This window comes from Lutjanus erythropterus, chromosome 8, assembly GCF_056507025.1.
Source record: "Lutjanus erythropterus isolate fLutEry1 chromosome 8, fLutEry1.hap2, whole genome shotgun sequence".
Taxonomy (NCBI): domain Eukaryota; kingdom Metazoa; phylum Chordata; class Actinopteri; order Lutjaniformes; family Lutjanidae; genus Lutjanus; species Lutjanus erythropterus.
Genome location: NC_139324.1, coordinates 9,339,994 through 9,355,226, shown reverse-complemented (window position 1 = coordinate 9,355,226; position 15,233 = coordinate 9,339,994). Strand labels below are relative to the sequence as shown.

At 39.0% G+C, this 15,233-nt stretch overlaps 1 protein-coding gene across 1 annotated transcript; it reads right to left on the bottom strand.

Moving 5' to 3' along the window:
* Window positions 1–1,421: 1,421 nt before the first annotated feature.
* LOC146322445 (uncharacterized) lies at window positions 1,422–14,065 on the bottom strand. Its single transcript, XM_084723968.1, has 13 exons — window positions 13,990–14,065; window positions 8,896–9,008; window positions 8,526–8,567; window positions 8,295–8,321; window positions 8,032–8,103; window positions 6,988–7,053; window positions 4,427–4,453; window positions 4,276–4,320; window positions 4,139–4,174; window positions 3,969–4,049; window positions 2,810–2,906; window positions 2,536–2,645; window positions 1,422–1,565 (listed from the first exon to the last, which is right to left on the bottom strand). The coding sequence occupies exons 1-13, from the start codon at window positions 14,063–14,065 to the stop codon at window positions 1,422–1,424; spliced, it is 936 nt and encodes a 311-aa protein (XP_084580094.1).
* Window positions 14,066–15,233: the final 1,168 nt, after the last annotated feature.

The window sequence follows — 15,233 nt, the reverse complement described above, 5'->3', positions numbered from 1 at the left end:
GCTTCAGCCTGCGCTGAATGGGAGTGGAGTGGGGTCAGTGTCACGGGTTCTCCTAGTGCACACAGGAAGTAGCAAGAAAACAGAAAGAAGAATAGGTTATTAGGATAAAGAGAACATCTGTGTCCCAATCTCAGTCTGACAAACACACCCTGACCCTGTCCACTCCACCTCCAGTGTTATATCAGTGTGAAATGTTAACCAAATGTGAAATGTCTTTGATTGCAACAAATATTACTTTGGTAACACATATAGTATAACCTTTGCAACATTTCCCCTACAAAAGTCTGCAGAATCTTCTGAAAATTGAGGAAAATTTACATAAATTTACTACAAATTTATCTAAGGAAGAATAGTAAATTATCTCAACTAAAGGTCGGCAGAAAGTTTGTAAAAGTTTGAGTTGGACACAAAACTCAGAAATCTATTGCAGTATGTTGTACACCAAATTTCAAAAAAATATCAAAGACTGTGTCCATGGCTTGGTGTCTTTTTCATCTAAATTGTGATGGTGGCTCGTCTTCTTGAGTAACGTCAGCTACTAGTGGAAAATATAAAATAAAAAGAATATTAGATTGTTTTTCAAAAAACTACCATCCTTATCTAGATGTAACCCTCTGTCTATTGACCTTTTCTAAGCCCTACCCCCAAACAGCAACTGTCCAATCATAGCATAGCAACCATAACTAGAGCTGTCAAGCTTTCCATTTCTCTACATGTTGAAGCGGTGTTTCATGAGTATGGATAGTGGCGTCTTTTTTGTCGTCCCTCAAAAACATGAAACACAAGAGCACACATGTGGGGACTGGATTAAACTCTGTCTTCATCTGCTCTAACATAAGCTACAAACATTAACATGCCCGACTAACTAACACTAAGTTACCAGCTGCAGTAACTTTACCTCCAGACAAACTTGTTACATACCACTTCATCTGCATTTGTTCAGCTGGAGACTTGTCAGCTGACTCAAGTCGAGTTAGCATTAGTTTACATCAGCCAACTACACTTGTGAGTCAATACTTTAGCAGACAAAATCCATGGTTGTCAGCTAGAAATGGGAATCTGCTTTTGTTTACGTCTGCAAGGATTCAAAACCTCATATTTCAACAATTACTCCCAGTTTTGATGTTAAATCTGCCATCATTATCATTGCAGATGTAGGAACATATCTCATTCTTTCTTAAATCAAATAGTAACAGTAACTAAGGAGAGCGGCCAATTATCAAAGGGTCAATTATGCTTTGACCAGCAGAGTCAAGCAAAGAAATTCATTGGATGCGTTTATTAGGCTGGACTACTATTTCATATTTAGGTCTTCATAGCTGGTATAATTTATTCCCATATTAAAGGCCCCTATTTAGACAGAACCTCAACCAAAGTCAGTATGTTATGTATGTTTCTGAGGTGATTCCATCCTGTTGTTTTTATGTCTCTCCGTCATCAGTTACCAGTACGTTGATCCACTGAGATTCTGTGTAGATGTACAGAGATTTTCTGTCTGTCCGCAGCACCATTACATTCTCCCCACGCAGCTTCCTCATTTGTTTCTCTCCGTCTGCAATAAAGATCTGGAGAAAGATAGACATAAGCCTGTTTTACACACTGAACATCTGAAAATATTTGCTTTCATTCTTAAGGACCTCATGGCTTCCAGGTCAATCACACACTATTATTAGCAGATAACAGATTCTCCACAGAGGGGAGCTGTTAACTCATTGTCACTCCAGACCTCACCTGCTAGTGATTGTAATGTTTGAGCTTCTTGAGCCACATTTTGCTACTGAGTGTAAAAGCTGCAGTTTTTTTCTGTCACCTGCATTGTGTATTTTTGCCTCATTTTATGTTACACCTGTACAAACACCAATTCCAAAAAAGTTGGGATGGTGTGTAAATCATAATTTAAGACAGAATGAAATGATTTGCAAAACATTTTCAACCTATATTCAACTGAATACAGTACAAACACAGACATTTAATGTTCAGACTGCTCAAACTTGTTTTTGTAAATATGTACTCAGTCTGAATTTGGTGCCTGCAACAGGTTCCAAAGAAGCTGATCAGTATTTCTTTTAACAGCACTCAGTAACTGTTTGGGAACTGAGGACAATAAACATTTAAGTTTTCTTTGTGAAATTCTTTCTCATTCTTGCTTGATATACGACTTCAGGAGCTCAACAGTCCAGGGTCTCTGTGGTCATATTTTGTGCTTCAAAATGCACCATGTGTTGTCAATCGGAGACAGATCTGGACTGCTGGCAGGTCAGTTTAGTACCTGAACTATTTTACTATGGAGTCATGCTTTTGTAACAAGTGCAGAATGCATCTTGGCAATGTCTTACAGAAAAAAGTAGGGACGTCCCAGTGTTTTTTCTTGCACTTGCCTTAATCTTTATTCATTTTCTAATATTATGTTTGTATGCACCAACATGCCACAGCAAATCCCTTGTAAGTGAAAACCTGCTTGGCAATAAAACTGTTTCTGATTCTGATAACAAAATGATGCAGTATGTGACAATCAGCGGTGTGTGTGACACTGACCATGTTAACTCTGTCCAGCAATTGTTCTGGGCTTTTGACCTGTGAACAGTTGCATTTGGCTGAAGGACCTCGGTCTCCTTTGTCTCCCTGCAGGCCAGGTAGGATGTACACTGCAGCACAAGGTGAACAGAGCTCATGTATACAACAGCACCAGTATGACAACATATATTTCAATTTAATTTTTTTTCCATCCTCTAAAAGAATGATTTTAATTAACCCCAGTTCTAATCTGTGTTTATTAGCAATGCTTGCATCCATATACAAGGTCACGCACCTTGTCCAGGCAGTCCTGGCTCTCCAGTCTGACCAGGCAATCCTGCAGAACCAGCATGACCTGGCTTTCCTGTAGGTCCACGAGATCCCTTCAACCCCTGCACACAGTGATTCATTCATTCACTGAATAACTGATCAACCAAACAACTGGCAAGTTAGAAGGCAGGGTTCAACTCTTGTTCAACTGCCAAATGGCTAATGAATGTCCATATTTTTCATTTTTAGCCCCTTAATAGATTGTGATTTCTTTTTTGGCTGGTGAATAGAGCAAATCTTCCAGCCTCTTGCACATTTTGTGAGCATTTACTTGGAGGCTGGTGCTCATTTTGTTAGAGGGCAGACAAACAGAGATACAACCATGATAATGACCACGCTGAGTAGAATAGTCCATTATAAAGCTGTCATGGAAAACATGTTGGCAAATATTTGCAGATACAAGCAGATGCAATCAAGCCTTCATTTAACAAGCCTTGAATTCATAATCAAACTGCAGTGGATGGATTATGACACAACAGCCCCCTGGGCAAAAACATGTAAGAGGTCTCCTGCCCCTCTTTTGTGATAAGTAATCTCAAAGCACAGCCAGACTGAAAAAGATGGTAACTGTTTGAGGTCTTTGTGGTTATTCTGTGTCCATTTGTACTTGTTTTGTGTCTCTTTGTGGTACTTGTGTGTCTCATTGGAGTTGTTTGTATCTTTTGTAGTTTCTTCAAGTCTCTGTGTAGTCATTTTTTGTCTCCTTGTGGCAGTTTTGTCTTTGTGTTATACTTTTCTATCTCTTTGTGATAATTTTGTGTCTGTTTGTAGTCATTTGACTGACTTTCACAGAGAAATGTCAGTCACTTCAAACAGGCGCTCTGGCCCACAGGCCTGATGTGTCATGGGGCCCAGCAAGCCCATTCAGTATTATATGTATGGTAATACTGAGTTATAGATGACAGACTGGCAGGATGATTGTTCATTAGTATTCTCCATCAGTCCCTACAGTTATGATGTTATGATTCGCTAACCAGATGAAAGTATTTAAACACAAACTCAGTAAGATTCATCAGTGATTAAATTGTCACTTCCCTGCCAGAAATGAAAAGTTGGTTCATGTCAGCCTTCTATACCCATAATATATGTATATCTATTTGTATACATCCACTGTATGTACCTACCATGATTCCTCTGCCTCCAGGCTCTCCTCTTGTTCCTTCTTCACCCCTCAGACCTGCATCACCCCACTGACCTGAGTCGCCCTGGAACAGCACAGAACACCACACCTTCACAGCTTTACTTTCATTCATCACATTTTTGAGTCTTTTGTTTTAAAACCGATGTCTTCTACCTTCTCTCCTGGTAGTCCACTGATGCCACGCTGGCCCTAAAGAGAGAAACAGGCTAAGTTGTACAAACATTTTATTAATTTGTACAATCATTTCAGTTCACTTTATTTTCCAGCAACAGCAAATGAACTTGTCTCACCGTCTCTCCACTGAATCCTCTGTTCCCTTTGACACCTTTATCACCCTAATGGGCATATGGAAAAAAATAAAGAATCATAAGTTGCTCTTTAGAAATATCAGTGGTGTTCAAAGTGTATAAAGGAAGCACATGCAGCATAACGTTCACTTACCCTGAATCCCCTACGCCCCTTACTGCCCTGTGAATACAAACAAAAGTTTAATTACTTTTGTCATTTTCCACAGTAATGTGTATTTCCTCTGTTGCTCACAGCCAAGGATAACCATGCTGACCTGCAAATAGTCTTGCTTGTGACCAGAGTCCAGTTCATCTTCATGCAAGTTTTGAATTTTTTTGACAGTTCTAGTGTACGAACCAGTAAATATTGTCAGGAATGGATGGAAGAAAAGATGCAGCCACAAGAGTACTGGTTAGACGAAGAGATTTAGGCAACATGCGAAAAGCATCAAACCTTTAACATGTCATTAGGACAAAAAACCCTGTTCAACTCCTGTCAACTGGAAACACAAACTCACTGTGATGGACCAGCATTGTACCTGATTCTGATTTAGGGCAAGAAGTAGTTTTGGCTCATTTTAAACAAATAATACACAATGTCATAGTTGTAGTAATCACATAGCTAGTGTGATTTCTCTTGTGTTTTCACTCTTCTTCTCTTGTGTTGTTGGTGGGCCTTATTCAACCTCCAGACCAGTCATTCCCAAAGACTGGGTTGGGACCCCCAGGTGGGTCACAAGAGATTGGATTTGGGTCCCCAAATAAATAAAACACTACAGAAGGAATTCTGCAAATTTAAGATTTCTATCTGCAGTTCACCTTTCATAAAGCATTTAAATGAGTGTATTGTTTTACTGATTAGAAGAAAAAAATGAGAGCCTCTTGTTTTCTTCCAAATGCACTTATTTTGTCTCATTAATGAAGCTGGTTAAAATGTTCTACACTGTAAAAACAAAAAGTTGAGGAAATTCAAAATTTCAAGGCAACTTATTTCAATATTTTTTTGAGTTTTATCAACTAATATTGTTTTGTTGAGATAATTTACTTTCTTCTTTAGATAAACTTGAATCTTTGATATTTACCTCAAAACTTGTAATGCAAAAATTACTGAGTAATATTATTGAAGTGAATAATGGTTAATTTATCAAGATATGAATGAAATGAAAACCATTTAATTTTCTAGCACCCAAATAATGAGAATAATTGCAACTAAAGATTATAGGTCAGCAAAACTTTAAAAAGTATTTGAGTTGGGCTCCAAACTCAGAAATGTATTACAGTAAGTTGAGTTGTCCCAACTATTTTTTTTTTTTTAAAGGTTTGTTTTCTTGATGAGAGGAAACAAAATCGATGAAGTGACCTGTTAACTCAGCCTGAATACATTAATTTCTCATTTATAAACCATTTAACATGTGTATGCATGCATCAAGATTATGTAAGTTGATGCAGAAATGGCAGCAAAAATGGTCAGGAACAGTGATTTGGATGATTTTGCGGTGGTTTGTCATTTTGCAATACATGACTCTATACCCAGAATCATTTCATCTGGGAGCAGAGCAGAATCACTAGTCCCTCCAAACCATAGATCAGTTGCTTAACACTGCACTACTTATTTTACCTTTATTTAACCAGACAAATCATGAAGAACAAATTTCTGTTTTACAATGGTGTTATGGCAAAAGGCAAGAGCCTCTTGAGAAGAGGGCCAGTGGCCAAAAAGGATGAATGACTTGTGACTTAACTTAAAAAAAGATTTCTCAGTTGTCTATAATGGTCTATGGACTGATTTCTTTGTAAAAGATGCATTTAGGCAAACTCCACGTGTCTTGCCTCTGTTCCAACTCCCTACAGAGCCAACAGTACACAGCTCTAACTAACGTTAGCTTAGAAATGGAGTCCTCTAATGTCAACAAATGACCAGGACCCACCACCCAACACCAAGTCCACAGTCAAAACTAACATTACTGCAAAGCATGTGAAATATAGTGTGATATTTTATATCCTTTGTGGTAATGATATGACAAACAGTAATGAATAAATGATGTAACTATACAAAGCTAAGGTGTATAACTAACAATTGCTGTCCACCAGCCAACTAGCCCACTGTAACCTAAACTAAATTAACATTAGTTGATAAAGATATTTGTAAATGGCAAACAAGTCTCATGGAGCCAATGATCCAAATTAGTTGTTCAGCATTAAGAGTTCAGTCTTGTGTAAGTCATGTCACTGTTTTGGCCAGTCACCATGGTGACACTTGCTTGTGCCTACAGCACTAGCAACAGGATGCTGACAGCAGTTCACCTAACAGCCACCATATCATTACAAGGATTAGTGGAAATCCCACATAGTACCTGCCACAGGACAACTATACGGACTTTCCCACTGCTGTCAATTTGTGAGTGGCGGTGGTGAGTCAGGAGGCCCTAATCAGGTTATTACTTCAAACATTTCGAAGTTGCACTTGAACATCAGCAGTAAACATTACTGGTAAACTGTATCACATTTAACATGTTCTTGTGTAAAACGTGTAACAGCCTACATGACCATCAGTAGTAGTTGTTGTTGCTGGTGCCTGGCTTTCATCATTTTGATTTTGCCCCAGTCAGTTCATGTGATATGGACTACACCAGGTAATATATCATGTGGAAACATTTTCCTAATTTATGAATCAACAAGGGCTGAATTAACCCATTATTTCAAGCTACAATGTACCTTTATCATCCCAGGAGTTCCTATGTCTCCATACAAGCCTCTCCAGCCTCTGTCTCCCTTCTCTCCCTGTGGAAACAAAGCACAGCGTGTAAAGGGTTGTTAAGTTAGAATTATATGATTAATAATTCATTAGTACTAATGTCCACAATACTTATAATAAGCATTAGTTAATAAGACCCATATAAGTCTTTGTAACATGCTTATTAACATTATTATGTGTTAATAAGACTGTAAGGGTTAATAATAGCATCATAAACCTGTTCACAAATTACCATGTCATTTAGCAGACACTTTTATCCAAAGCGAAGAACAACAGAGTTGATACAACACAAGCAAAGTTGTTTGTTGTTAGAATATTGTTACAATATACTGTATAATGTTATATATTGTTACTATTAATAAAATAATTTCATCAAAATCATTTCTTATAATTATTTATATTATTACAAAAATAATACTTGTTATAATACTTCCTATTATGTAGTTATAAACAGTTAACTATGCACTTATCAGCAGTAAACTATTCTTTTTAAAGCTACCAGATCTAAAGTGAGAACAATGTCTTTTTAGCTACAATAAGTCATTTATTGTGCACTTAACTTTGAAAGAAAAAAATATTTTGCCTTAATTGGCAGCTGAAGAAAGACAAGAAAGGGGGGCAAGAGAGAGGGGCTGAATAATGAGTGAATAAAATTACATTCCAGAGCTGTAAAAGCCCTTGTATGGTAATTTTTCACAGCACACAACACTAGAAAAGGCACTGCCAATTGGGTGACTGAAGTGGCTGAAGTTTTCAGCTCCTCAGTTCAATTTTCTGTTGTGCAGTTTGCAGAGTTTTCCACAAACAAGTGTCAGTATCTTAAGACAAGACAAAATAAGAACACGTCAGATGAAACATCAAAATGTCAGTGATACACAAGATGAATGATTCAATAACCCAAAGATGTTATTTGCTATGTAGAATGTGAAACAAGGGTGTCTTTTAAAATCATATTAATCATATAATCTTATAGATGCAAGAGTGTATAATAGTCTTTCTGTGACCTTTTGACCTGGCTGTCCCATGGTTCCTTGTGTTCCAGGTTCTCCCTCTGGACCCATCACTCCAGGTTGGCCCTAAAATAAACACAACAGTTTGACACAACATGACGTTTCCTTTTATAACCTTTTACTTATACATTACAGTCATCTTTATCTGTCTAAAAAACAAATTTTGAACAGAGGAGCTCTATGCTCATGCAGTTACACAAACTAGATGGCAAGATAGCGGTAAAAGCATTTGTGTGTATGTGTGTGCTACACTGTACCTTGGGTCCTCTGGGTCCTCTGCAGCCCTTTAAACATAAACACCATTATAGTATAGTGTTAATAAAAACATAAGTCATTATAGAAAGAACTTGCAATAATGCATTGAGCATAGGAACGGGTAACCTTAATTTTCTGAATTTCTCTACTTTAAATTACACATACATTACACAGTTAATTAAAATACACATATCTTGTCTTATGGTCCTGTTAATGACCACCATCTGTCGTACCTTTTCTCCTTTTGCTCCTGTGATGTGTTCTGTTATGTCAACCTGAAGAGTTAAAGACACACCAGTCTGATTTAGTTTTGAGCCATGCATGTGTTTTACCACTTGACACATTTTGATTTGTTAGAATTGATTTCTAAATGCATTTCAAATTTAAAGCCCCTATGTGTAAGATAGTCAGACATTGGCCCTAACAATAGAGATGTTATCAAAAAAGACACAGTGATAGAAAACAGTGAAGGCTGCTAAATTCTGCATTCCCTATACAATTCTCTATTCTCTTTAAAATTGATACAGCTATATTTGTATGTGTGTGTGTGTGTGTGTGTGTGTGTGTGTGTGTGTGTGTGTGTGTGTGCGTGCGTGCCATCACCATCAACTCTGCTTTCCGTTTCACTGGAGGAAACAAAGGTGGTGGAAGAGGGGGTGGGATGAAGACTTCACATTTCTGAGCTGACCACCTGCTTTTTCCAGTAGATAGAAGTCCTACACAGACACATAGACAGAATTCAAAGTAAGATTGTTCTCTGAACACCATAACGTCACTGTCTTTGGACTTCCCTGTAGGTGGTAGTAGGCCTGCAGGGTGATAAGTACAAACACAGTCGTGTCATCTGCGAACTTGATGTTGGTGTTGGTGAAAAGGGTGGGGGTTTGGTCATAAGTGTAGAGGAAGTAGAGACTGGAGCTTCCCTGTGCGGAGCCAGTGCTGTGTGTGATGGTGGAGGAGAAGTGGGACCCTATTCTAATTCAACGGTTTGTTAGGAATTCCTTGATCCAGTAGCAGGTGGGCTGGTGAAGTCCTAGATCAGTCAGTTTAGTGGCCAGTCTGCCCACAATGACAGAGTTAAAGGCAGAACCAAAGTCTGTAAAGAGCACATAGCTCCCTCAGTGTTTAAGGTGGGTCAGCGCAGTACAAAGAGCAGTGGTGGCATCCTCGGTAGACCTGTTATGGCCCTTTTCCATACACAGAGCTGGCCAGTTTGACTCATCCAATCAGCCCAGCACAGCAGGGGTTTGCCTTTACATTACAACTACCTACTTGAAGGTGTGCCTTTTAACTGGGACAAACACATTGTTTCCAGAAAGTCTGGTCAAAGTTAATAAAAGTCTTTTGTTGTTCTGTTACTTTAACACTTTTATTATGAAAGAGCACAAAGACGAAATGTTTTCATTCAGGGGTTTCATTAACAGTAACTTAACATGACTCCGACACAGCTGAAGGGTAATATGAATATACAAAATAATGCAGATACCTGAAAGTACAAACAGCGACACAGGAGAGAAACTACATTTCAAAACATAAAGATTCTGTTAGAAGATAAAAAAGTACTGAAAGCTGAACATTGTCACAGTGGGTTTACACCTGTTTGTTACCTTTTACCCCTGCACAGGAGCTGATCCCCTCCACAATCATGATGTTTATTGACTGTGTAATCTGAGCTCTCCTCTGAAAAAGGTTTTTTCTTCAGCTGATGAAGGCAAAACCTGTGCCTCTATCTCAACAATCGATTCACAGCCAAACTAAATGCCAAAACTCCAACTTTTCTTTTGGGCACAAGAAAGTTAATGCAGCAATTGCCCTTGTTCTCCTTGGAAAGTGTGACTTCAGGGAGTGTAGTAAGTAATGCTGAGAACAGGTGTGTAGACCTCTAAGAAGCATCCAAGGTCATAAGCGTTAGCTAGTGAAGGATCCCACCATGACCAATTTGAAATCATGTTCATGGACAAGGTAAGGCAAGGCAATTTTATTTATATAGCACCATTCATACACAAGGCAATTCAAGGTGCTTTACAGAACTTGAAAATGCATTAAATTAGAAACAATAAAAGAGCATTAAAATTGCATTTGAGATAATTAAAAACAAAGCTAAAAGCAGGACAATAAATAGTTTAAAACATTACAGAAATGCATATAAAGAAAGAAGCAAACATAAAACAAAAGCGACAGCAGACAAATATAAAAACAATAGCTACAGATTATCCTAAAAATATGTAACGTATCCACTTCACTGGTAGGCTGCAGTAAACAGTAATGTTTTAAGACCTGATTTAAATAAGCCGACAGTTTCAGCTGACCTCAGGTGTTCTGGAAGTTTGTTCCACAGGTGGGGAGCACAGAAACTAAAGGCTGCTTCACCTTGTTTGGTTCTGATCCTGGGAACACTGAGTAAACCTGTTCCAGATGATCTGAGGGGTCTTGGTGCTTCATAACGTATAAGCAAATCAGAGATATATTTAGGCCTGAGACCATTTAGTGCTTTGTAAACTAGTAACAAGATTTTAAAGTCTATCCTTTGACACACGGGAAGCCAGTGCAGTGATTTAAGCACTGGTGTAATGTGCTCCACTCTCTTGGTGTTGGTGAGGATTCTGGCAGCAGCGTTCTGGACGAGCTGCAGTTGATTTTTTACTCAGACCTGTGAAGACACCGTTACAATAGTCCAGCCTGCTGAAAATGAAAGCATGAACAAGTTTTTCTGTATCTTCCCCAGACAGAAATCCTTTAATTCTTGCTATGTTTTTAAGGTGGTAGTAGGCTGATTTAGTAATTGTCTTTGTGTGACTGGTGAAATTTAGGTCTGAGTCCAGAATGACACCAAGATTTCTGGCTTGATCTTTAGGTTTTAGTGTCATGGATTCAAGGTGAGCACTCACTTTTGATCTTTGTTATTTAGAGCCAAAAACAACTATCTCAGTTTTGTCTGTGTTTAGTTGTAGGAAATTCTGGCACATCCATGTATTGATTTCATCAATGCACTTATTTAACAGATGTAGGGGACTGTAGTCATCTGGTGACACTGTAATATAGAGTTGTGTGTCATCTGCATAAGTATGGTAGGAGATGTTGTGATATTCCATAATCTGAGCAAGAGGGAGCATATAGATGTTGAACAGAAGAGGCCCAAGAATGGACCCTTGAGGAACTCCACATGTCATTTTTGTTCGCACAGATTCATAATTGCCAAGTGACACAAAGAAATCCCTGTCTTGTAAATAAGATTTAAACCAATTTAGCACAGTGCCAGAAAGTCCCACCCACTTTTCAAGTCTGTCGAGCAGAATCTTATGGTTGACTGTGTCGAATGCAGCACTGAGATCCAGTAATACCAGAACTGAAATCTTTGATGCATCACTGCTCAGATGAATGTCATTCAGAACTTTTACAAGTGCAGTCTCAGTGCTGTGATGTGCTCGAAATCCAGACTGATAGACATTAAAGAAATTGTTTTGCACCAAGAAGGCATTAAGTTGCTGAAAAACAACCTTTTCAATGATCTTCCCTAAAAAAGGTAGGTTTGATATGGGCCTGTAATTGTTTATTACTGAGGCATCCAGGTTAGGCTTTTTTAAAACACAGTAATGATCAGAAAAGGCAACATCACTCACCACAACCTCAGAAATGTTTAGCCCTTTGGAAATAATTAGATCTCAAATATGTCCCTTATTGTGTGTTGGATCTGTTACATGCTGGGAAAGTCCAAAGTTGTCCAGGATGTAGAAAAGTTCTTTTGCACTGCCATCTTTGGGATTATCAATATGAATATTAAAATCACCCACTATAACAACACAGTTGAAATCAATACACACAACAGACAATAGTCTAGAAAAGTCATCAACAAAGTGTGCACTATATTTTGGTGACCTGTAAATGTTACTAATACTGCTCGACAGGAGGATCTCAACTGCAGTGCTACATATTCAAAAGACTCAAACTTCCCATATGATAACTGTTTGCACTGGTAAACATCCTTGAATAAAGTGGCTACTCCACCTCCTTTCCTAAGTTGTCTAACTGAGATGATAAAATGGAAGTTTGGGGGGGCTGATTCAATAAGAACTGCTGCACTATTGTTTTCATTTAACCAAGTTTCAGTTAAAAACATAAAATCAAGGTTTTTGTTGATAATAAAATCATTAATTAATAGTGACTTGCCAACCAGAGACCTGATATTTAATAAAGCAAAGTTTAGTGTACTAATGCTGTTATCTGACACAGTCTGTGGCTGACGCATAACTGGAATCAGATTAGGTAACGTAGCTGTGCATTTTGAATACACATTGTTTTTCCTGATGCTAGTCAAAACAGGAATGACAGACCTTGGAGACGCCTCTGGCTGATACTTTTCAATCTCAAGATGTGTTTGACCATGCCACCGGCTATTTAAGATTGCCGGTATGTTTAAGGAAGCGGCATGGGGTCTGTCCCATCTCTGACAAACAGCTGGGTGATGGGGTCTGGGGCTGCTATTTAAGAGTTTGTCAGTTTGACTAAGCTTCAGCGTGAGCTTGATTGGTGAGCGTGGTGGAGGAGGGGAAGGTTGATGCTGGTTCCATGGTGGTTGCGGTGGTGGTGGGGAGGATTGACGCTGGCTCTGTGCTGGTTGTGGTGGAGGGCAGGAGGGGGGTTGTTGGGTCCTTGACTGGGACAGGGACATCCTCTGAATGCCTTGGGTGATGTGGAGCAGAGGGTCAGGTGAAGGGGGAGAGATGCAGGTTGTCTGTCTCTGTGCCCCGTGTTTGTCCTTGGCTCTTATCTGTCCATTCTTGTTTTGGTTTGGCTTTCCAAGAGCATGACGTAGGTTGGCCCCGAGTAGTCTGGATCCACTGATGTTTGGATGAATCCCATCTCGCTGAAAGCGGTCCTTACAGTTCCAAAAGATGTTAAAATTGTCAATAAATTTTATCCCATGAGTGAAGCACGCCGATGTCAACCATGTATTCAGGGCAAGGAGTCTGGTGAAAGACTCAATTCCTTTCCCCAGAGTTGGAATGGGGCCAGAAATGAACACATTTTGTGACTGACAATCGGTCAGTTTCTCCAGGAGCAGGGAAAAGTCCTTTTTTAGGGTCTCAGAGCCAGTTTTCCTTAGAAGAATATCAAAAGACCCAGCATGGATAATGATCCTCATGTTACTTGGGTGTGTAGAGAGGATCACTGGCAACAGCTCTGTTAGCTCCCTGACAGATGTGCCAGACACTGTTAGATTTTCAGTCTTTGCCATTCTTACATGCTTAGTTATTGAGCTCACACTCTGTGCAGCTCACAGATTTTGTCATGTTGTCCTTGTCTTAATCACAGGCTCCAGTCACAGACACAGCAAAAGGCTTGCACTGTGCCTCAGCCCTGTTCGTACACTTGAAAAAAGTGGCGAAAAATATGATAGTAGTCCTCTGTATCTATCACAAATTAAAATCCCAGTGATTTATAAGTATCCAGGATCTACTTTCTGTAGCTTTTAGCAGGAAAAAACAAGTATATCCGCAAAAGAATGTAAGCAAAGGTAATTAAAACAAGGTATTAAAGTTTTATTCATGTAGGCCAACTTTTCTAATGCGGAAATGTTACATAATTTTGCTGCTGAATTGTCAGCAGCTGAGCAACAAATCACAGCAGCTGCATCCAGCTCGAATGCCAGTTATAGTTAGATGTGAGGGCCTGGTTGCCTCTGTCTCATGTACTTACTGGTTGTAATAGAGGGAGCAGCTGGCTGGAAGCCACTAAGCAAGGCAGTCCACCCCAAAACCAGCTGAGTCAGCATCTTCTCTCTTCCTGCAACAACAACTGAATCTTAAAAATCTTGTTTTTGCATACATCTATATAATATAATATAGAATATGAAGATAAACTTTATAGATAACACACCAGGAAAATCTGCATGTTACAGCAGCTCAAATAGCACAGATAGAAAAGGGCTGATTTTTGGCTTTTGAAGAGCAGAATAACAGGAAAAGCCTTAGATTAATTCAGGCTGTACACAGCCATTCAATACAGTGTCATTATGAGACATAACAATGTTCATGCAACATCCCAACATTTTTGGAATTGGGCCTGGGCCTTGGTATCAGTACTTTGTACACACTCATTTCCAAATACAGAAAGAAATTGTATACTCCCAGAAAACTCTTTTAAAGCTGGCCCTTCAAGGCAAGCCTCAGTTTTCTGTGCAGTTGTGGGATGGTGGGATGTGTGCGTCTCTCCCTCTTTTCAGTTCCATTAGCTCATTTTTAATTTTGTTACCTGTCTGATTTATATGGGTGTGTTGCTACTTCGATGTCATTTTACATTTATGTCATGCATAATATAGCTGTTTATCAAATTTTATCTGGTATTAATACAAAATACATTTTTACAAAGTGATAAGATAGAGGCTTTGGTGTACCTTGTGCACAAAAAGTTTGAAAACCACTGGGCTAGACAGTTTCCATTGTCTCAATATTATTCTACACCCTGTAGCTGTAGGCAGAAGGACCCAGAACCTCTTTTCATTCACAATGATATGGTCTGGTAATACAACGGTTTTCATTGTTCTCAGCCAAGAGCCCCTTACAATATACAAAATATACAGAGGAGCCCCTGATATAAGCAAGTCCCTGAATTAGAGAGTTGGTTTCCATCATTAAAGGGATGGTTCACCCAAAAGTGAAAATTCAGACACTATCTACTCATCCTCATGCTGATTGAAGGTCAGGTTTAGTTTTTTAGTCCACAAAACACTGCCGGAGTGTTTGTGGTGCTGCACAATCTCCCAAACAGTGGAAGTGAATGGTGACAAGTTTTCAAACGTAAAAAACCAACAGAATACCACATTCACTTGTAAATGCACACTGTCTGACCTGGGCGTGTGTGGTGTCATGGTGTGCAAACGGCATGTCAGGGCTTTAGGAGACTTGGATTACACCAGACAAACAGTATAGAGGCATTTTATG

Excerpts from the sequence above, each read along its gene's own strand:
- LOC146322445 (XM_084723968.1), bottom strand. The coding sequence starts at position 14,065 with ATGCTGACTCAGCTGGTTTTGGGGTGGACTGCCTTGCTTAGTGGCTTC. Across the intron at positions 9,009-13,989 it reads TGCTCCCTCTATTACAACCA|GACTTCTATCTACTGGAAAA; the intron begins GTAAGTACATGA and ends GTGTCTGTGTAG. Across the intron at positions 2,646-2,809 it reads GCCAGGACTGCCTGGACAAG|TGTACATCCTACCTGGCCTG; the intron begins GTGCGTGACCTT and ends CTTGTGCTGCAG.